General features: G+C 36.8%; 3 protein-coding genes across 3 annotated transcripts; all 3 read right to left on the bottom strand.

The window, feature by feature from the left end:
- Nucleotides 1–8: 8 nt before the first annotated feature.
- LOC137960115 (pentatricopeptide repeat-containing protein At1g09190) lies at nt 9–2,034 on the bottom strand. Its single transcript, XM_068807609.1, has one exon. It carries the CDS (start codon nt 1,966–1,968, stop codon nt 502–504), a length of 1,467 nt encoding a protein of 488 aa, XP_068663710.1. The 5' UTR covers nt 1,969–2,034; the 3' UTR covers nt 9–501.
- Nucleotides 2,035–2,310: 276 nt separating this feature from the next.
- LOC137959936 (uncharacterized) lies at nt 2,311–10,632 on the bottom strand. The gene is made up of 10 exons (XM_068807362.1): nt 10,450–10,632; nt 9,689–9,769; nt 9,579–9,606; nt 9,368–9,450; nt 9,131–9,163; nt 3,478–3,556; nt 3,328–3,380; nt 3,145–3,205; nt 2,907–2,989; nt 2,311–2,552 (listed from the first exon to the last, which is right to left on the bottom strand). The coding sequence occupies exons 1-10, from the start codon at nt 10,456–10,458 to the stop codon at nt 2,460–2,462; spliced, it is 603 nt and encodes a 200-aa protein (XP_068663463.1). The 5' UTR covers nt 10,459–10,632; the 3' UTR covers nt 2,311–2,459.
- Nucleotides 10,633–10,904: 272 nt separating this feature from the next.
- LOC137959212 (dnaJ protein ERDJ3B-like) lies at nt 10,905–15,544 on the bottom strand. Its single transcript, XM_068806577.1, has 10 exons — nt 15,289–15,544; nt 15,037–15,185; nt 14,818–14,944; nt 13,234–13,345; nt 12,864–12,980; nt 11,965–12,051; nt 11,757–11,816; nt 11,594–11,671; nt 11,436–11,507; nt 10,905–11,313 (listed from the first exon to the last, which is right to left on the bottom strand). The coding sequence occupies exons 1-10, from the start codon at nt 15,357–15,359 to the stop codon at nt 11,158–11,160; spliced, it is 1,029 nt and encodes a 342-aa protein (XP_068662678.1). The 5' UTR covers nt 15,360–15,544; the 3' UTR covers nt 10,905–11,157.
- Between the last annotated feature and the right edge of the window lie 6,352 nt (nt 15,545–21,896).

Below are 21,896 nucleotides of genomic sequence, written 5' to 3'. Positions count from 1 at the left end.
ATAGAAGCATAAAACTAACCAGTTCAAACGAGCATGGAACATAAGAAACTCCAAAAACAGCACCAAATACGGGAATTGTTTCAAGCTTGCTTTACAGTTTCAAACGTAACCATCTTATAAATGGGCACGCAGAAGACTCATGGATTGTAAGATTCTGGACAGATTCAGAAAGATCAATATTTGCTAAGCTTCAGGGCTGAAGAATTGGTGGTGTATGATAGAAATTTCTGATTCAAGTCAATCTCAAATGATCACAGCTAACTATTCTTCCAACCATGTCGATCAAATTCATGAAATAGAAGATCGTTTCGTCTATTCAGAGGCTCCTCAATAGAACGGTCACAGGCACTCTATTAGACCAGATCTGTTATTTTTAAATCGATCTTTTTTCTATCAAAAGAGGGAGGTTACAAAGTACTAGAGGGACTGCTAACATGGGGGCGCTCTTCAATTTATGGTGGTAACCTTGTCTAATGCATCAATGATAGTGGTACAGAAACTTCAAGGTTTGTCGATCAATCCTATCACACTCTCTCCTGGTGCCTTGGAGACACATTTTTCTCTCATCAAAATTCTGATCTTCTTAACATCATCCCATCTTCCGGCTTCAGCATAGATATTAGAAAGCAGCACATAGTTACCAGAGTTCCAAGGCTCAAGGTCAATGAGTTCCTTGGCTGCACATCCTGCAACATCCGAATCCCCTTGAATCTTACATGCACTCAGTAAGGCACCCCATATAGCTGCACTTGGCAGTATTGGCATTCGTTTTATGAAATCATAAGCCTCCTTCACACAACCATTGCGTCCAAGAAGATCAACCATACACCCATAATGTTCTAGCTTTGGCTCAACTTGATGGTCTTCAGTCATAGAATTGAACAACTCGCTCCCTCTTTTTACTAAACCAGCATGGGTACAACATCCTAAAACCCCTAGAAAGGTTACTTCGTTTGGTTTTACACCTGTACTCTTCATTTCTTCAAACAAATCAATACCAGCTTCACCGATTCCATTCAAAGCCAATCCCGTAATCATAGAATTCCAAGACACGATACTTCTCTCAGCCATTTTGTCAAATACCTTTCTCGCACTGTCAAGATCTCCGCACTTGGCATACATATCGATCAAAGAATTCCCAACTGCAATGACTTTGGAAAGTCCTTTGGAATCAGCATAAGAATGAGCCCATCTGCCTATGTCCACGGCTCCCAAGCGAGCACAGACGGGCAAAATTATTACCAGAGTTGCGTCATCTAGCTCAAGACCCTTATTCCACATTTCTCTGAAAAGGTCCAGAGCTTCATGGTCATGCCCAGATTGAGAAAACTCGGTCATCATGGAATTCCAAGAGACAACAGTTCGTTTATCCATTCCTTGGAAAAAACGAAACCCAGTTTTCACGTCTCCGGCCTTACAAAACCCGCGAATAATCAAATTCCAAACTATTGGTTCTCTGTGAGACATTAAATCAAACATCCGTGTTGCATCCTCCATCTTCCCACAACTGACATAGAATTCTACAAGCGCAATGCCGATTGAACTATGACACTCGAATCCAAGAGTTAAGACCTCAGCATGAACACGACGGCCAAAAACGATGTCCCGAAGATTCGAGCAGGATTTCAGCAATGGAGCATAAGTGTACTGATCAGGCCAGATACCGCGGTTTCTCATACTGGAGAGCAACTGCAAGGGTTCCTTCCTGGGACCCATTAGAGAGTACGCCTTGAACATAGAATTGAAGAGGAGGATGTTCGGGTTTTGGGTCTGGAGGAAGACGACGCTAGCATAAGCCATCTTACGGAGGAAGGCGCAAGCCAAGACGAACTGGGCGAGGAGGAGATTAGACCAGTGGAGGTCATGACGGAGGATACGAGCGTGGATTTGGATGAGATGATCCCAGCTGCGACGGCCATGAAGGAGGAAACGAAGTTGCCTTTCTACTTCTCCGCAGGATCTGCTCATGACATGGCACCGACTTGGAAGTTCGAACTCTATGGAGAGGTATGTGGCGGCAAGAAACCAAACGTCTTCTGCTTAAAAGACGAGATTTATCCGAAGACTTGTTCACAATGCGGCTACTATAACTAAACCTGGAATTTGTATGTGTTCTTTCTTGATACTTTCCCTGCATCAGTTTTCCGTTTCAAAAGAACTTTAATTTTTCAAAGAAACTGGTTAGAACTTCAGTTTATCTGATGAGAACCAAGCCGACAGCAATAGGATGCAACATGAGGAAACCAGAACTGCAACAAATATCAGGATTTGAAATTGATGAAGCACAAAAAGATGCATAGCAAACCAGAGGGACTCGACACACACTATTACAGTGTCTGGCCATTGAAACACAATAAAGAGGAAAGAAGTTACAATTGTCAGATTCTATAAAAGATATATTGGCGCTTGTACATGGAGAATGGGTAAGATATTTGTATAACTTTACAGTTCAACAATTTTCATTTTTTTGAAGAACGGAAACCTCCAAATCCCATCAAGGCTGCTACATCCGGATCTTCCTCTCCTGCATTCTCCTCAGCTGCTTTCACTTTCTGGGAACAAAACCAACACAATTAGTAAAGAGGAAAAATAAAACACAAGCTTGAGGTGTATGTATACCTCAACAGAATCACATTAGAGAGATGATATCCATAAAACAAATTATAGAAATTAAAACAAAAATGTACCCACTAGCATTAGGGCTCATTGGCTATGTTGGGTGCTTTTGATGTGACATATCATATCAAGGCCAACCACTTACTAGATTGAGATGCATACAAAAGGGTCATGTTTAAGGTGACATATTCATACCCAAGTAACTGTAAAACTCACTACCTTCTTATTTCATTAGTCTTAAGCATGCAGGGGTCCTTACAGTTTAGGCTTTGGAAGTTAACATGTTTTACCTTCTTTTCCTTCTTCCTTTCTATTCGCTCACGCTTCCGTTCTTCCTCCTCTTGTTGTTGTTTCAATATCCTTGCATCTAAATCTGGTTGATCAAGATTGAAGGCACCATTTGCCCTTCAATATAAGAGCACATAGTACAAGAATCCAAATAAAGCACCTAAATACACTCATATTCTACAATAAATCACCTAAATAATCTTCAGTCCTGCAAAATTTAGAAAAACCTTCTATGCTTACCCTGCTCGTTAAAACTCCCTGCAACTTTCCGCTTCTTGAGAATTTCAAATCTTTCTTGAACCTTTAAATAGGTAAAATATAAACAAAAAGTTACTACATCAAATATTGTGTACCCTTCGCCCTTCTTAGGCCCCCTGTAATGAATTCTTTCTTCTTATTGTCCTCAATTAGAAAAAAAGGTACCTGTTCAAGAGATGCTCTCTCTACTCTCATGGACATACCTAGTGCTCTTTGATCTGAAGGTAACATCAAGAAAAACAAGAACAACATAAAGTCACAATAAGAAAAGCCCTTGAAAACAAAGACAGAGAGATGGAGAAGAAAGAGAAGTACGCTTTTTCCCATTGATATGGTCCAAGTAGTTAGCTGAATCCTTTACGACACATTCACAAACTGAACAATAGTACCCTGCCTGTGTAGAGAACAAAATTGCAGTCAAGTCTCCTTGAAAAACTAACAGAGAAATTTCCAGGGACTGGTTGCTCCACAAATTATATCATGTTTAAATCACAGGCATAAACAAAATTTTATGAAACACCATGAAGCTGAAAAGTAAGAAACATCAGAACAGGCATGAAATATCCAATTCTTACTGCAAGCAAGAAATGTGCATTTCTCCTGGCTCACCATGAGACTGAAAGAAAAATCCATGTTAAGCCAGCAGCATGGAGGGTGTGGGAGATAATTTAGTTATGATAACAACATGCAGTCAAAGGAGATGATTGTGCAGTAAACAGGTGCATAGGCTACATGTAAAAGAATAGAACCATTGTCAAAGATGAAAGCACATACAAGAGACCAAGACAACCACAGGCAAGTCACAGACAAATGGTAGTGCAATTATTCTTGTTGAGAAGCCATAATCGGAGTTTGCCCGCTAGTGATGCCAATTAAAAATGTCATCATACGGAAAATGTCAAATATTAGCATGATTGGTAAGTAAGCCAAAGACTCCATGAGCAGAGAACATAATTATCACAATTTATACATGTCTTTTCCTCCTTTCTTGTCAATCTTTTTAAGTACATCCACAAATACCACATTATTATTGGAATATGAGATTGGATTGCATGGATCACCAGATTGGAGGCAGTCTTGGAAAGTTTTGAAACCAACCAAAACTGCAAATGCAAATTGTTGACTATTGTCAACGATCAATTAAGGAAGAATATTACATGACTCTCGTAAGAGTAAGTCTTAAAGAAAGAGAATTAATATGGTGGAGTCTAACAAGAATCTCATGGGAGGAAGTCCTATAGGAGTGTCTCAATTCAAAGGTATTTTAGTTATTTTAGCTCTCTTTAATTGTTGTTTACTTTGATTATAATTAGGAGTTCAATTCTGGGTATAACTAGGACATGAGTACTTTAATTATACTCTATTCTAGTTGTTTTCTCTATTATAAAAAAGAGGTCCAAGGTCTGCTGCTAGGCTTTTGGGTTTTGAAGCTAGAAAACATGCTGAACTGAGGAGGCTTCAACCAATTCACTTGATGATGCCTTAAATACGACCAGCCAATCGCCATCATGATTAAAGTCAGGGAATGGAACTTGTAATTTTTGAGAAAGCTGAGAAATATGAGTCGCACTCAGGGAAGCCAGAACTTGTGAAGCTTTTGCAGCTGCCACTGCGTGATTATAAAATGTTCATTTTTCCTCCGCTGATGCTCAGAAATGGACCATAGCAATGGCGGATGTCAAGCGCCAAACTTGTCTGTAGGACTTCGTCTAAAGAGCATCTCGAGGGAGTTTGGCAATACACATGGCTTAGTAACTCGTGCATTTAGCTCTCTCTAGGGCTTGCGAAGAAAACACTTGGGGCTTCAAAAGGCACTATGCATTACCTTGGGCTGGGATAGTTCTATAGCACCTGACATTGGTTAATAGTACCAGTTCATGTATACAGGTGAAGCTGCCACACTGAGAGAGGATTTGATTCTGTGGCCTCCAGTTGTGATTGTCCATAATAGCTCCATGCAAGAGATGTTAACCAGTGAAAGAATGGAAGAATTGCTCAGAGCAATGTGCTTTAAAGGTGTTAAAAAAAACAAGGTTGTTCTAGGAAGCATGCACACCACAGGCTTCTGTTGATGAAATTCATGCCGACTTTTTCTGGTCTGCAAAAAGCTAATCAACTTCACAAGTATTCTGCTGAAAATAAGTGGGGATTAGGAGAACGGATACAGATGTCTACTAAAGGCAGTAATAACAGAGACAATAGTGGAGAAGGACACAAACAGGAGATAGATGTGTATAATAACCAGAAGCATTCTGGTTTAAAATAGTAGTTCACATGAGAGAACTGCAACAGGTGAGACAACAAGAATAGGAGAAAACATGAGTTTGTTTTTTTTTTTGAAAAGGATACGATCCTATTGCAGCAAAAGACAAAACAGATGGGGGGAGCATTTCCTTTACAACAAGTGATTGGAGGGAGGTTTCCTAAAGGAATTTGCTGATCCAGGAATATGAGACCAACTACACATAAATAGAGATACAATATCAATAATCTCATAAAAAACATCCTAATGGTGTCGGGGGAGGGGGAGGGGGAGGACAGCGGAAGAGGAGCACCATTCTATCACCACTTTTGAGTCACCTTCAACGAGTAGGGGACCATCGAGGAGCATACTATTTTAAAATAGGTATTCTATTCACTCACAGTAGGGAAGTTTAAAATAGGAAAGTCATGTAATAGGAAACCTCCATGTATTAGAAAACTTACAATCTGGATAGGAGAAGGAGATATCACTGCGAAAGAGAGCTGCGACCCCTACGAGCTACTGGACGTTGTACTGGATGTTGTAGACTCAAGCAGCAAGGATTTTGATTTCTTGTTGCTTTGGCTAAACAAACTTCTCCCCATGGCTTACAACTCTTCCCCACAGAACTTCAATGCCTTTAGAGAAGAACAGAGAGTATAGAATCTAGACTCTGTTCTGAAACTGTTTCGGTATAGCTAATTGGATACTACAGAGGACATATGGAAACTGGACGATGAAACTAAGAAAAGATGTGTGATCAAAAGCAAGAAGAAAGATCTTCCCGGAAGCTTGGGCAAGGGTAGTGACTTGATAATTAACAATTCAACTTGCTCTTTTGTTTGATTATGTTGTTAGTGACTAAGCTCTGTGACTATTAATGGCACCTTTGGAATACCCCACTGGAACTTGGTGCAAAGAGGGACCCTAGACAGAGAACAACAATCAACTAAGGAGACAGTTGTCCTGCCATGCAGCAGAGTAATTCATCAAGAACCGGACCTGCTGAGACGGGAAAGCAGCAAACTTAATGGTGGTATTTCATTCATAAAACTAATGGAGGAATTTAGCGGATAAAGAGGCTATTTCAGGAAGTATACAGATTTGACTAATAAAAGGAAGATTTACAATGGCTGTTGTTAGGACACAATTAAAGGACTAAGCAAAGAAAGCTAAATATTAGGATTTCATAAGAATAATGCATCATTGTCTTTGTGGATTGACCAAGTCAACTCACATAATGCTCTGATACCACTGTTGGGGAGCACAAACTAGGTCTCGGCCCATACATACAAGCTACTCTGATACCATTGTTGAGCTTTGGGTTGAGCCCGATTCCATCCCAAAATAACTAACCAATTAAGAGGTCAATTGCTCAACCTTATCACACATTAACTTTTCTTCTCATTTTCCAATTTGGAACTTTTTTCCACTCAACAACTATAAGTTTTTTTTTTTTTTTTGCATCTTAATCACAAAGAAAATTTGACCAAAAAATTGTGAACCATCTTAATCACAAAGAAAATTGTCCATCAATTGCAGCTGATCTTGTGAAACACTAACATCAAGTTCCAGAAACATGTGATAGTACCTACAGTAACAAGTTCTACAGATGCTAAAAGAAACTTTGAGATGGACGAAATCTATTGACAGCTAATCCTACTGACTTAAGAAGCACCATTGGAGTCAAGCAGATTATTGCATATATCCATATGAGTGTCCAAGGATCAACGCACAGAAGAAGATGATATGTAATAGAGGCTGCATAAAGTTTTAAGCTGAACGGAATCTCACAAATTCTAGAAACTCTATGGACACATTTCTCAAGGATAAATATTTGAAAATCTACTTCAAGTAGAACATATGAAACAAACTCCTGGTTGGAGACAAGTTTGGAATTATGTGTTTTAGAGGGGATTAAATCATCTAGAAACCTATGGACACATTTCTCAAGGATAAATATTTGAAAATCTACTTCAAGAACATATGAAACAAACTCTTGGTTGGAGACAAGTTTGGAATTGTGTGTTTCAGGGAGGATTAAATTATCTCTGTGGTCAAAATGTTCAGAATTCTCAATGTTAGGAGTGTTCGCAGCAATACTGCATTTTAATTTCCACAAATGGTAACGATTGTATCAAAGAAAGAACCTTAAGGGGCAATGCAACAGTAAAAAAATTCAAAACAAAGTAAAAAAAATACAATCATACATCAAACAAACAAAAGAGCACACTCATACAGTCTCAGATGGCATGAGAGGGAACAAAATCACAACAAAGGGGGAGAGAAATTTTCCCTTGTATAATCATGCATCCAATATACTGCTCTTACACAACCATGTTAGAAGGAACACATTATTCAATTGGGATGTAGTTCGAGTGTCTGCTGGTTATTTTCCCAAAGCCTCATTTTAACATATTAAAAGAGATATCCAACTCTTCTTTTTTTTTTTTTTTGAAAAATAGAGATATCCAACTCTTGAAACCAATATAGACATCGATTTAGAGCAAAGGAAATAATATGCACAAGAGCTAGAGAATTTTTTTATCCTACTAAACTCTTATGGCATTTCATATGCATGGGAGATTTACTCGGATTGTTATAGGATTGTATATATTGAAAAGCTGTATCATTCAACAATTTCATAGTCCAAAATAGTATAACTTTTTTGTCAAAAGAGAAAGATATCATGTTGCTCAATCTCCTCACAAAAGTTTCAATTAAATGTGCAAAAAGTTATCAACAGCATAACTTTGTTATTTAATCAGTTAAGCATACTTCCTTTCCTGACCTGCAAAAGCTGTTACAGAGTTTCAGGCCATGAAAACATGATATCCATGCTCGAGGACCTCAAAATACCAAATAAACATGCTTAAAGACTATGACCTTCAAATTATCTACCAAAGAAGACCCATTTAAATGTATTCAGCAACTGTAGACCTGTATACTCTTTTCCTCAAATATCATTCACAGAAATACCCAAGAAAACCACTAATGAGACTTAGGAATCTAGTATATGTGGCGATTAAAAGGCTCAATCATTAATGTCATGGCATGGATGGCCAAAAGCCTATCCTCTCCAAGTAGGGTAGGTCTACCTGTTTGATGAGATTTCAGAGCACCCTCCCTCATGGCAAGTAGATTGGAGGCATGTTCAAAGATCAGCTAACAGTCTATCTGGTCAGACCAAGAGTATCCACACAACTCCTTGCTGTTGGAGATTCTTTTCCTATGTAATTTATGGGGCACCCTATCTACTATGTATTTGTATCTTGCTCTTGTACTCTACCCATGTACCTTGACTTTCTCAAGTAATAAAAGCATCTCAATTCAAAAAAAATAACCAAATAAATAAATAAATCTCAATTCACAAGTTAGTGAACCAATACATCACACTAAGCATCCCTTGTTACGAAACATGCACAAGATCTCTCACTAGAAGAGGCTTCCTCTCTAAAAACAAAAAGTCATAAGTCAATACCCAGGGAGTGGCATCCCCTGCTATCTTCCTGAACCTATCCATAGTCAAAATATTTTACTATGATATAACACAGGCTCAAGCAGCAAGCTGCCTCCAATAGCAGTATTCAGGAGCAAGAAACTTATACTGAAAGCTCTATGAAAGACCACGTGACTTATATGACTATTTCTCTTTTATTGAATTCATAATGACAAATTTTAAAGACCACAACATATTCTATATCTAGGAAACATGGAGAAAATTACCTGTTGGCTCAAAGGTGCTATTGGTGTAACAACCTGCAGCCAGAAACACCAAACTACATCAAAACCAAAAACAGAAAATAGCTTTAGGTTGGATGTCATGGACTACGTCAAAATAAAATAAAATAAACAATAAGTTACACAAACATACATAAGGAAATCCAACAGCTGAAAAAATAAGACACAAAAAATAAATTCCACAGAGGTAGTGAAGGAAATCCAACAGCCAGTGATGGTTACCTGAGTTTTTCCTAAACGAGAAGAAAGGTCCACTTCAAAATCCCTGTGCTTCAAGGGTTTTCGTTGAACTGGGGGTCCTTTTGCTGAGTAAGTTTGCAGATTATACAAGAAATAAATGTATCAGTTGGAATTTCATAAGCCTCTTCTAAATGGTACTTAAGATTTAACGAAGAGCATAGAGTAGGAAAAAACAGGGAAAAGAAAAACTCACATTTCGATTTAAATCTTCCCTCTTGCTCCTGAACAACATGCAAATCAACACTATTAGGTACCAAAGTATACTAGTTGAGGCCTAAAACTTTTAAAGTTATACAAACCAACCTGTTCCTCCCGCTCACGAGCTCGTTCCAAGTACTCTTCTTTGTTAAATTTCCTTCTATTAGTATTATCAACCCCACTGGCCTACATATGAAGGAAACATGATGAGCTAATCCATATGTCAAAATTCGAACATCTCCTTTCCAAAAAATCAAAACGTTATTCAAACAAATGATCAAAATAACGAAATAAAAGGTCATAGTACCGTTGCCCAACATGCTTATATATCAGGGAATTAATGTCTAAAAAGAGCAAAATACCAAAGAAAAGAAAACATGTTCGCCTGCCAAAGCCAAATTTCAGTCATGCCCAAAATCTCAAATCGCATTGTCATGATCACATTGAGAGAAAACAAAAGCCAGAAATTAGAGAGAAATGCCAGTAAATAATTGCAAGAGAGCAAACATCGATCTGAGATTCATTAGTTGACATCCATCGTAAGCTTATGGTGAATTGAATAGCCTACGTCATTTCTGCCTACAGACCCATCAGGTTGTTTAATCAGTATCTGGAAAGTCGTAAGTTCCATATTATACATCGAAGTTGTCACAGTACTTTTCAAAGTCGAAATGATCATCGTCACCCAATAACCAAGAAAAAAAAGATACTCTGGTTAATATATGAAAACATATAAAGGTTCATCGACACAAAACCATTGAACGCACAAGAAACTACAGAACAACTTGTGACCTTAGATATTGCAACAAGCAAAAGCGGGGAAATTGTAAGTCAATTAAAAAAAAGAAAAGCTGACAGGAACTTACTGTTGCCATGTCTCAAAATCTATCACAGTAATACCCGGGTAGTAGGGTTGCAAGCTCTAACACCCAATTCTATTTCGGCAAGGAGAAGTTTGGAAGAAAGAGAAGCTGAGCGGAAGAGCGAAGAGGTAAGAATTTTGAAGGAAGACCAGTTTAAATATCCGGAAGAAAAAAAATTCGCATCGATGGGTGGCCCCGGGCGTTTGGTCTAGCGGATCCACGCTCCCGTACGAGAGGTCGCGAGTTCGAGTCTCCCTCGTGTGTCTGTTTGGAACCCTAAAAACGAAAAAAAATAAGAATTCAAGATCAAATTCTCGTTGTTATTTTTTTCTTGGGTTCGAAACTGACCCTCTAGGCGAAAATTTGTGGACTTTGAACACCAAAATGTGTAAACCATAGTGTCCAGTTAGAGATCATTGATCATACCCTTCAAAGATCAAATGGGACAATACAAAAGAGAAAAGAAAATATAATGTCTCGTTAAAAGCACACCAACTATTACATATTTTCTTCCGAAACTTCGTGACAAAATTGTATTAATTGGGTAAATTGGGAAGGTTAAATGCACAGCATGGGACTTTGAGTGGAGCTGGCAAGGATTACAGCCAAAAGGGCACTGTCACCAAAAAAATTACTACTTTAAAAAACCCTTGGGCCTACCTTCCTGATTAATTTCATCATGGTACATTTGTAACAGCTACAATTAGATCTCTAAAGAACTTCCTTGATCTTGGTTTTCTGCTCTTCTGTTAATGAACTGGGAAACAAAACTTCGAAAGTAACATAAAAATCGCCTTTCTTCGAGCTAAAATGCAGAGGCATTCCTTCTCCTGTGAATTTTCTCACTTCTTTGGGCTTAGTGATCCCCTGCAGGAAGGTTTTGCAAGTAAAAATCTCGTTAGGAACCTTGAGTTGTATAAAACTGAAAGAGCAAGAGAACATACAGTCTTTGTCCTTTTCTAAAATGAAATATGTACAATATAACTTACCTTTGTGCCAATTTCCACCAGATGATCGTCAAGATGTTTGATGGTCTTTTCAAATCCAACAAGAGCTTGGAGCTGAAAACGTTTCAAAATGTTAAAGTCCAAGCTCACTGGATTTTTTTATGAAATAACCTCATAAAAATTCAGAAGAAATCGTTTACCAGTGAAATTGTCACACTTGTATGCAGGTCATTGCCTTCTCTTCTGAAGCGATCATGTGGGGCAGTTCTAATTCTAAACTGTTACGTGAAATATAGGATTGTCAGTAGCTAGAGATACTTTTTAATAGGAGGGAAAGAGAGACAGGAAAGTAGAGAGAGAGACCTTCAAATCTCCAGGTTCACCATCTATTACTGGCTCACCATCCTCATAAAACACCACCTCCTACAAAGAAAGGTATATAACAACCATAAAGCACCTTCCCCTAGAGCTACTGGAACAGGTTTAAGTCACTTAAAATTTTTTCCCCATTCAAATTCAACATTGATCTAATATATTCCTGTGAAAAATGTCAATAGCTGCAGATGCTTACTTGTCCATCTTGCATGCCCTTCTCAATATCAACTGTTACAAAATATCCTTCTCGCTCAAACTTCACATTGGGGCATTGTTCACAGACCTGAAAGCAAAGAAGACAAAGTTAAATATAAAATGGCCTTGGGTCTCTGTATTTTCATTAGCATTGCGTCTTGTTCGTGTTGTCCACATATTAAGCTCTAAAGTTGATTTACAACAAATTGGTTGTAAGTACACAACTCTGACAAACACATACAGATCAAAATAACTAAATCAAACATCTGGATGGAAACAATCAGATGGGAGATGCATATACTGTGAGATGCCCAAGAATGGCTATGGCATTAAATATACATAGGCTGCCTGCACATCCATGCAATTCAAAGTTGAAGAGAAGGGATGGGATTTCTTAATCACAGAATAACTCTATAATACATATCGTATCAATGGATTAATACACTTACAACAGCTTCATCGAGCAAACCATATGGTAGTCTCACTCTGTAAGCAATCGAGAATGGATTTTAAGTTCTTAAGGAATACATATTTCAGATATCATAAAGTTTTTTGTATACCAAGGACTTTATAGGCACCAAAGAAAGGGCACTTAAGTGTTTTTGGACATAAAAGGGACATGTGGGTAATTTTTCTCTAGAATACATAGGATTAATGGATTAATACACTTACAACTACTTCATTATGGAACTACTCAGCATTTTAGGCTGATTTTGTTCATTCAATAACGACAACCTTTGCTTTCATGCTTTTGCCACAAAAAAACTGACTTCACATGTGTAGCTTTTTCTTTCTTTAATAAAAAAATCAAATGCATTTGTATTTCAGAAACAAAGAAACCATTCAAGTCTTATAAGAAGAAAGAAAATGATTTAACTGCACAAGCAGATAATGTTATACCTGCTCTGTCATCTGCTGGAACATCCCAGGGGCAATTTGCTTATGATAAACTTCATTTTTACAGTTACAACGCCTCTTGCCAGGGGCCGGCTTCAAAACATTTTTCTCCCTCCAAACCTGACAGATTATTCATGAGTTATTGGTAAACAGACCAAAAGCAAAAAAATAACAGGTCATTGAAGGGAAAAAAAAGAAAGAAAAGTAGATAAAAAGATTGGCTGTGTTGATAGCAAAACCGACTCCACTAGCTTTATTAGAAGTTTTTTTTCCCAAAGAGAAGTTCGCTTTAGAAAGCCAATCATTACTCTAGTCACAAGCCAAGTGTTTCACTGAATAAAATGGAGGAACAAATACATTAAAAAAGGCTAACCTTCAAGGAGCCTCCCATGTACAAATCTTCCAAAGTTGCATCCAATTCAACGACAACATCATCACCCTTTACTATCCTCTCTTCCTCTTCCATTGGACCACCGCCGAAGAAGCTAACAACAGACCGTGATGTTAGCAATCATCACAACCAAAGAGCCAAGGTAATGGAAGGGTAAAATGTCAAGCTGAAGGATCAACTAATTCACAAAACAGTTGTTAAATTGCATCAAATAAAAAATTACATCTACATATTTGACAACCAGTTTAACCTTGCATCTTAGCAAAAGAATGAAAAGTAGACAACATCATAGAAACCACGAGAAAATTTAAGACCTAACAATCTATGTATCATAAATTGATATAGATTTTTAGTAATTCGTTAATATGTAAGATGCTCAAGACATGACATGATCAGTGATTTAAGTGGAAATCCAGATGTAATAGATAAACACAAATGCAAAAGATCCATGTCAAATGCAGTGTCTCCAGAAGTGGATGGAGTTTAAGCAGTTCATTAGCATTGGAGGCCTCAGCCCCTTGAATGGGTCCATTTGTCAGTATTCTCAAAGATCAAAGGTGAATCTGAAAGGGGACCAGTGAGTTTGTAATGAGGGAGGAGAGACACGCCAAAAAGATTTGACTAGAGCTTTTAGAAGGTCTTATTAATTGCTTTTTGTAACTAATTTTAGAGTCAAAGCATTCTCACTTGCTCAGAATCATTCTAACCAATAAGAAAATATTTTGCAATACTCTGGGTATAAATAATAAAATATTTCTGAGCATTAAAACAAAAATTATATTACTGCAAAAGTTTGCCAAAATCAAAGTTTTCACACCTTTTCTATACCTTTACAACTTCATGGAGTTTTGTCCATGATCATAAGGTAGATTACCCAAGTTACCAGTGTTTTATTACAAACCAAGGTTATACAGGATAAAATGATGCAGACAAATTTTCCTAACAAACACCCAAGCTTTCACATCCTTACGTGTTCCATACAGAATATCAGATTTTTCTCCAGAAGAAAGATCACCAAAGTTTCTGATGCCCCATATTTTATAGCAGATATTTGAGACAATTAAAGCATCATTTGTGGTTAAACAGTATTCAGACTCTTGTTTACTTATAGAACTTGCATATTTTAAAGTTTGTTTGCAATATCTCTAAAGGAAATGCTTTTGAAGGGAAAAAGATAGAAAACTCTCTGGCCTACTTAAGATTTTTTCACGGGCAACACAAGCTTCCTTTGTCTTTTGCACTTTGAGACAATAGTGCTAGAACTTCAGCAAGCAACCGAAAAACAGGAAGAAAAAAACTCGGTAAGAAGCACTTGCTAAAACTACTCCTCCTTGTCAAACATGTAGGGCTAGCTACGCTTCTATTATCAAACTAAGATGTAATTATTTTGATAAAAATCCAATGAGTAACGCCACAACCTCACATAAGTCAAAGTTCGAAATTTCAACGAAAAACTTCCTAACTATTATTAGAAATGCTCTAGTCTAGTTAAAAAAATATTTCTTTCCCGAAGGATTAAGCCACAACGTTTCCGGAAACAGAAACTTACAGAACAGGAATATTTACCTGCTAAAAATGTCTTGCATATTCATACCAGCACCCCGGCCTCCATTGGCAGCACTTTGTCTCAGACCCTCTTCGCCGTATCGATCATAAATATTCCTTTTTTCACGATCAGACAGCACTTCATAGGCTAATAACCCCATCCAAAGATAAGAAACAAACATTATGAGACGGGAATTAAAATGATTCAATCCTCTTTACATGTTCCAGATCGAAGCATACCGTTATTGATCTCGGCGAATCGCTTGTTTGCCTCTTCATTTCCAGCGTTCTTGTCCGGGTGGTACTTCAACGCGAGCTTCCGGTAGGCTCGTTTGATCTGCTCGTCCGAAGCGCCCTTCTGAACTTGCAGTATATCGTAGTAGCTTTTTCTGTAAAATAACAATAATAACAAAACACAAATCCATCAGTCTTCAGACATGGAAGGAAACAATAATGGAGAGAGAAGAAGAGAGAGGGAAATACGAAACCCACCCTCCAATAACAGAAATTACATGGAGAAGGACAAGGATGACGAGTAGAAATCCGGATTTCCGAAACGCCATTGCAGTCTGCCTCTGCAATGAGCCTCTTAAAGGTTGCACCGTGGGATCCCCAATTCACGAAATAGGGCTTGGCTAGGGTTTATTACAGTTTATCGAATAGATCTCCGCCGCTCTCTTCCTCGCCTTTGAGGCCTCGTCGTCGTCTTCTTCTTCTTCCAAACAGGCTTTCGGTCTCCAACGGGCTTTCGGACTGGGAGACGTGTATCAAACAAAATCGACCAATCAGATGAAGAGAACACATTCTCTCTAGCAATAACAAACAGCCACGTGGCAGGCCAGTGATACACTTCGAGTTAGTTGTTTTTTAAGGCACAAATCCTTCAGATGACGAGAAAAACACGGTTAGCGGAAAGTGCTGGCTAGGTCGCTCTGAGTTCCGCGTCCGTCACGCGATTCTGACTATCGATTAGGGGCGGGCACGTGGCCGATACGTACAGCGTATCGGTTGACGTGGTACAGGGTATATCCGACACATTGTATCTTCTTAATAAGAGATGAGGTCTCCTTTTGGGTTGCTCTTGATAAGCATAAATTCAAGCCGTAAGACTCTTCGATATATGTCTTTGTCATATCTAAGTTGTAAACTTGGTAAGCAACATGAATTACATTGTGACCCTGACCATTAGGGGTGGCATTTAGCCCAGCCAATCCGAGCCACGTTTGAACATGCCAATGTTCAAGCCAGAGTTTGATTTAAATATTTCGAACTCGAACTTAAGCCGAGGCTAAGCTCGAACCTGAAATTGTTATCGAGCTCGAGTCCAATAATTTAAACTGAGTTCGAGCTCAAACTTCAACAATCATTTAAAAATTTTCAAAAAATACATGTCTCGAGTTCAAACTCTAACATACATTTAAAACTTTTCAAAAAATATATGTCAAATAAATTATATGTAAAATTATGCATATATGTTACATAAAATTAGGCATGACCTCTACATAAAATTAGGCATGACCTCTACTTAAAATTGGGCATAAGAGTGGCATCAAATCTAGCTTAGTTTGAACCTTCCTATGTTCGAGCCGAGTTTGATTTAAATATTTCGAACTCGAGCTCGAGTCAACCCTAACCTCAAACCTAAAATTGTAATCGAGCCCGAGCCTAATAATTTTAACTGAGTTCGAGCTTAACTTACATTTAATACTTTAGATAAAATATATGTCAAATAAATTATATATAAAATTATGCATATATTTTAAAAAAAATGATAGAGAGGTTCAAGATTGAATTTCGATAATTGATTAGAATGCACCGATATTAATCTTTTTTACCCCAAATGTTGTTTAGCTTATTTTGTAATTTTTGAATTTGGCCATAAATTTACTATGACCTCCTTAGTGCCCCTGGTTGAAAATTTATATTCTAGGAAAAACTAAAAATATTTTTCTATGTTACATATTTCCAAAAATTTATTTAAATAAAATCCTATTACTATTAGTGACTTACTAGAAAATTACAAAAAATATTTTAAAATTTTCTTACGAAAGTTAAATGGACCTCTTATTGCCTCTTCTAGGAAAATAAATAAAAATTAATAATCAATCTAATATATTACTATACTTATTGATAAATTTTTAATCAAATAAAATTTCAAACACAAAATTGCTATGAAAATGGCCTCATGCTAAAAGTATTACAACATCAACTGTCAAATACTTATTCAAAAAATTTCTATACAGTTTTTTAGTCCATCCAAAAAAATCTTATTTAGAAAATTATATGATTTTTTTAATAAGAATTTTCAATTAGAAAAATGTTATACTAAAAAACATATTTTCAACCACTAATAGTCCCTATAAATGTATTTATACTAAAATATATTTTCAATTTCTTCAAGAGCCATAAGGAAGGAACAACAGGAGTTTAAGAAAGAGTTTTTTTTCGCTTTCTTATGATCTCGCGCATGCGTCTTTGCGCGCCGGTGTGTGTGTGTGTGTGTGTGTGTGTGTGTGTGTGTGTGGGGGGGGGGGGGGGGGGGGGTTTCTCTGCCGAAACGACGCCGAGGGAGGGAAGGGGTCTAGTGGCGTAGGACCTGTCGTCGGGATGACTGCAGCGATGAAAACAGAGGCGAAGGCAAACGAGGGGAGGAAGAAATCAAAGGAAAAAATGGAACCAAGAGGCAAAGGCGGTCAGCGAGCAGTTGTCGACGGCGATAGCAGCAGACGGAGGGGCTCGACGGTGACAAGGTGAGGAAAAAAAATTCTCCCCCCTCACTCTCGCTCTCCTGCTCCTGCTCCTGCTCCAGAGTCCCCGACTCTCGCGCCCGTTAACGAGCCAGCTCGCGAGCTTTCAAACCGAATCATGACTCGGTCGAGCTCGGCTCGTTAACACAAACGAGCTTTATCTGGATCTCGAACTCGGTTCGAGATCTAGATATACCGAGCCGGCTCGGTTCGAAGCCACCCTACTAACCATTAGAACTAATTCACTTTGATGTATGAGGTCTAGGACAAATCACCTCCTCTAATGGTTATCAATGTTAAATTATATCTCATGAAGCAACAATCTAATGCATTTTCTATTTTTGCTTCATATAAAACAATTGTCGAAATCTTGTTAAATAATGAATTAAAATTTTCCAAACTGACACTAGTGGAGTATTTTTTTACACAATAGTGATATAGCATGTTCACTTGTCCTTACACACTACAAGTGTTTGGGTTGAAGCATTTGCTACCATTGGTTCACTTAATTAATCATCTTTCTTCTAGGGTAAACCAAACCAAAATTCTTTTTTAATTCATTAGTAAGTAGCAGCTTCTATTATTCTAACTCAAAATTTTGGGAGAAGAAAAATCACTCCTAGCCAATTGATAAACTCTATACACCATTAAAAAATTGTCAAAGTCTATAAAAAAAAATTGCTCAATTTTGATGGTGGAAAAGAAATCTAATTTTAGGGTATGAAAAAGTGACTCTTGTTTTAAGGGTAAATAAAAAATCACAACTTGGATGAAAATTAAAAACTTGACTCAAGTTGGATGTTTGGGTGTGCTCCTCATCTTTTTGAAGGTAGTAGATCTATACTGATTACATTAAAGTGATGAAAAATAATGACAAACTGAAGAAATACTAGAAGAACCATCAAAGATACAAGTAAAAAGTAGTAGCACTCATACTTTAGATAGAAGGAGACACACAATGCAAAAACAAATAAAATAAGGACAAACGACAACTTGTTGGGACAAGAGGAGAAAACTTGAAGGAATTTCAAATAAATAGACTAGCATGGTTAGACATTGCTATAAGTATCAAAGCAATAAAGTTTGTGAAATAGAAAACAACATAGAATCTAAATTTAATTTGAAAACTTTGAAAAAAAACTATTCCAAAAAGGATCATGTAGGGAGAAATTGCACTAGGGTTTGAAAAAAATAGGACACTTGGGTAAAACAAAAATAGCAACTCATAAAAAAAGGGAAAAATCATACATAAAACTCAAAATTTTGCATGTAACGAGTTTCCCACGTGACCTTTGATTATTTCAATATCATTATCTCTCTCTAGAAAAATCAGATTGAGAAATAATTTATTGGGTTATAAAATAAACACTAATTGTTCTTTTGAGATGAAATTTTATGTGTAAAGTCTTTTTTGTGATGGAATAAATCATCCAAAAAAATTGAAGTTCTCTGCTATCACTTGAAACTTTTTGTTTTGCCTGATCTTTGCTGCGTAAGATGTCAATTTCTCTTTATAGGAAACTCTAATCTCGAAAATTCTTTTTACATTAGAAATTAGATTCATAGATGTTTCTATAATATATGATTGTAATGTGGACAATTTGGTATGATAGTGCACAAACTCCAAGGAAAAACAAATGTAAGAAACTTAAGGGAAATAATACTTTTCCTTCTTCTTCTTATTCCCCTTCTTCTCCATCGTCTTCTCCTTCTCCATGTCTGAACCGTTGCTCTGATACCACTCCGATTTATAACTTAAAGAATATAAAAATTACTTCCATATCACTATAGCCCATAAACCCTGGTAATTTAGTTTCTAAGTAGGAAACACTTTCTTGAAAAATAAGTAAAACCTAGTTATACCTTGTAAAGATTAGGATAAATGAAAAGGTCACAAAACTATTAAAATAAAGAATGGAGCGAGAGTGTCTAGTGGTACATGAAAAGGAAGATTGAAGCTGAAGATGATAAATCAAATAAAAATTGATAGCAATGAAGCGATTGAAGTGAATACATGAAGATAGGGGGAGCATATTTGTAGGGGGAGTGTAGCTAGAGTCCCTTTTATAAATTTTGATGATGTCAAAAGGGGGAGAAATATTATGAGACCATATACAAATTAGGAGACATAAAAAGGGAAAGAAAAATCTGAGTGAAATCCTCAAAATTTATATATGTATATGCACTCATGTGCACTGGTATTTTTATATGCTTATGAGGGCTCATCATCATAAAAAAGGGAGGAAAATGTTAGTATCAAAATCCCCATTAGTCTCAAGATTCGCATTGAGATAATTTTGATGATAAAAAAATACAAATTATTAATGAGATGCATTAAATATGTCTTGTGCACAAAAGGCCTCAAAGATTTTTTTTTTGTTGTAACATATCCATTTGACATGCCATGATCTATCTGAATGGATTGTACAAGAATTTGAAGCACATAACTTATGCTAGAAAATACATCACTTGATAGAACAAAATAGTTTAGCATCACAAGCAATGCAAAAAAACAAAGTTATCTGATTAAATTGTCTTCGTTTAACCGAACGGGATAGAGGAAAAGCTCAATTGATGACACTTCACCCAAATGTCCGAACAACAAGCTAGATGTAGCCAAAAAAGAGAAAATGAGGAAAACAAGGCCAAGACAAGAAGATCGTCTAACTGGACATTCTTGTCTGATTGAACATGAGAGATAGAGGTATTGAAATACCCATTTTGTCACCTGATTGACCACATTGAAGAAAAAAGGAGAAATGTATGAAGGTCGACTAATTAGATAGAGACTGCTCGAACGGAGAGAGAAAAATCACTAGAAACATCTGTTTGGCAGACCATCCAAAGGCTCAACCCAAAAAAACATCCAAAAGTCATCTGAACTCCCTATTCCAAATGAAGGCTTCAATTTAGGCAAGATAACTCAGTGGAATTTGTAAGTGACTTGTCTATGTGATTAATAACTCATAAACAAAGTTCTAAGTATTTTTTTTAGTTTCGTAATTGAGATTTATCAAGATTTTAAAAGGATAAAGTGTCCCTTTTTAGCCCAATAACTCTATTTTTTTAATGTTGAGTATTCAATTACTTGGTGAAGCAAATCTTAAATAAAGTGTTCTTACTTTGAGACTAATAGTTTTGTTTTGATCACTACTTGTTGGTTTTTTTTTTCTTCCAAAATCCAAAAGTTTAGATACTTTTTATTTTAAATTCAATAGAATACACTTGGTCAAATAAGCTTGAACTAAAAGATCTCATATTTGGAAATTTGTTCATAACATTACTTGTCGGCCTAGATTATGATAACATCATTTGAGAAAGCTATATTTCAAAATCAATCCAACTTTACTCTGACTCTTGAGCTTTTAAATATTAAAATCTAATCATTTAAGGATCTAATTGATCTATTGTTACATAGAATAACCATCTAGGATTGGTGTAGCTCTCTGTATTATATTTTTTATTGTAATATCTACCTTATTGGGAGCCTTTTGTATATTAGGCTGAATCGAAAACAAGTATGCTTGCATTATTAGGTCAAGCCTTGGCAAGGTAAGACTATCCCTCACCTCAATTTTTTTGTGAGGGGCTTGTGTAGCCAAACAAGAAAGCTACTAATGTGAACTATAAGCCATTGTGAAAGTAGGTGGTGTTGAAAATCCTTTAACGGGTCTATGCTTGATGTGCCTAATAAGTTGTTGCTTCAAATTCTTATACAGTTGTAGACTTATGTAGCCTAGTTAGCATTTGAAAAACGCTTTGTGGGTCTAGGTTAGCTAACCTAGTTTATTGTGCGGTATTCCTATATAAGGGTGTATTGTAAATCGATCATTATGGTCATTTGAGTAGCATAAGTCTTTTGTGTAGGCAACATCGTAATTGATCTTAGAGACAATTTATTATAAGGACCATTAGACGCCCCAAAAATAGTGGATTATCTCCAAGGTGCAAATACCTTGAGTGTGGATTAGCAATCCGAAATAGTGTTGAGTTGTTAACCACTATAGGGTCTGTTTGGAACCTAAAAACAAAGTAAAAAAAATTATTTTTTGTTATTTGGCAGCAGAAAATCATTGAGAGAAAATAAAATAAGAGACAAATGATGAGATTTCGGGAGAGAAAAAAAAGTAGATGCTTGAGAGAAAATTTTAATCATTAAAATTAAAAATATTACTATATTTCTCTTCCGTTTTCTCCCTCATTTTTAATTAGCTATACGGTACGTCTTACCAAACCGTCGAAGATGAACGTATTTGGAAGTCGAGCTCGATACGGTAACGCCGGTATCGTATGCCAGTACGAGTAACCTTGCTTCGTTTGACGAGCAGCTCTGCTCTGCGTTGGGTACGTCCT

The sequence above is a fragment of the Aristolochia californica genome, unplaced genomic scaffold (genome assembly GCF_029961685.1).
Source record: "Aristolochia californica isolate CCGP_79_NKW_82.1479 unplaced genomic scaffold, dmAriCali1.0.hap1 SCAF_3, whole genome shotgun sequence".
Lineage (NCBI taxonomy): Eukaryota > Viridiplantae > Streptophyta > Magnoliopsida > Piperales > Aristolochiaceae > Aristolochia > Aristolochia californica.
The sequence above is the reverse complement of the archived record's forward strand: the minus strand, read 5'-3'. Positions and strand labels throughout refer to the sequence as shown.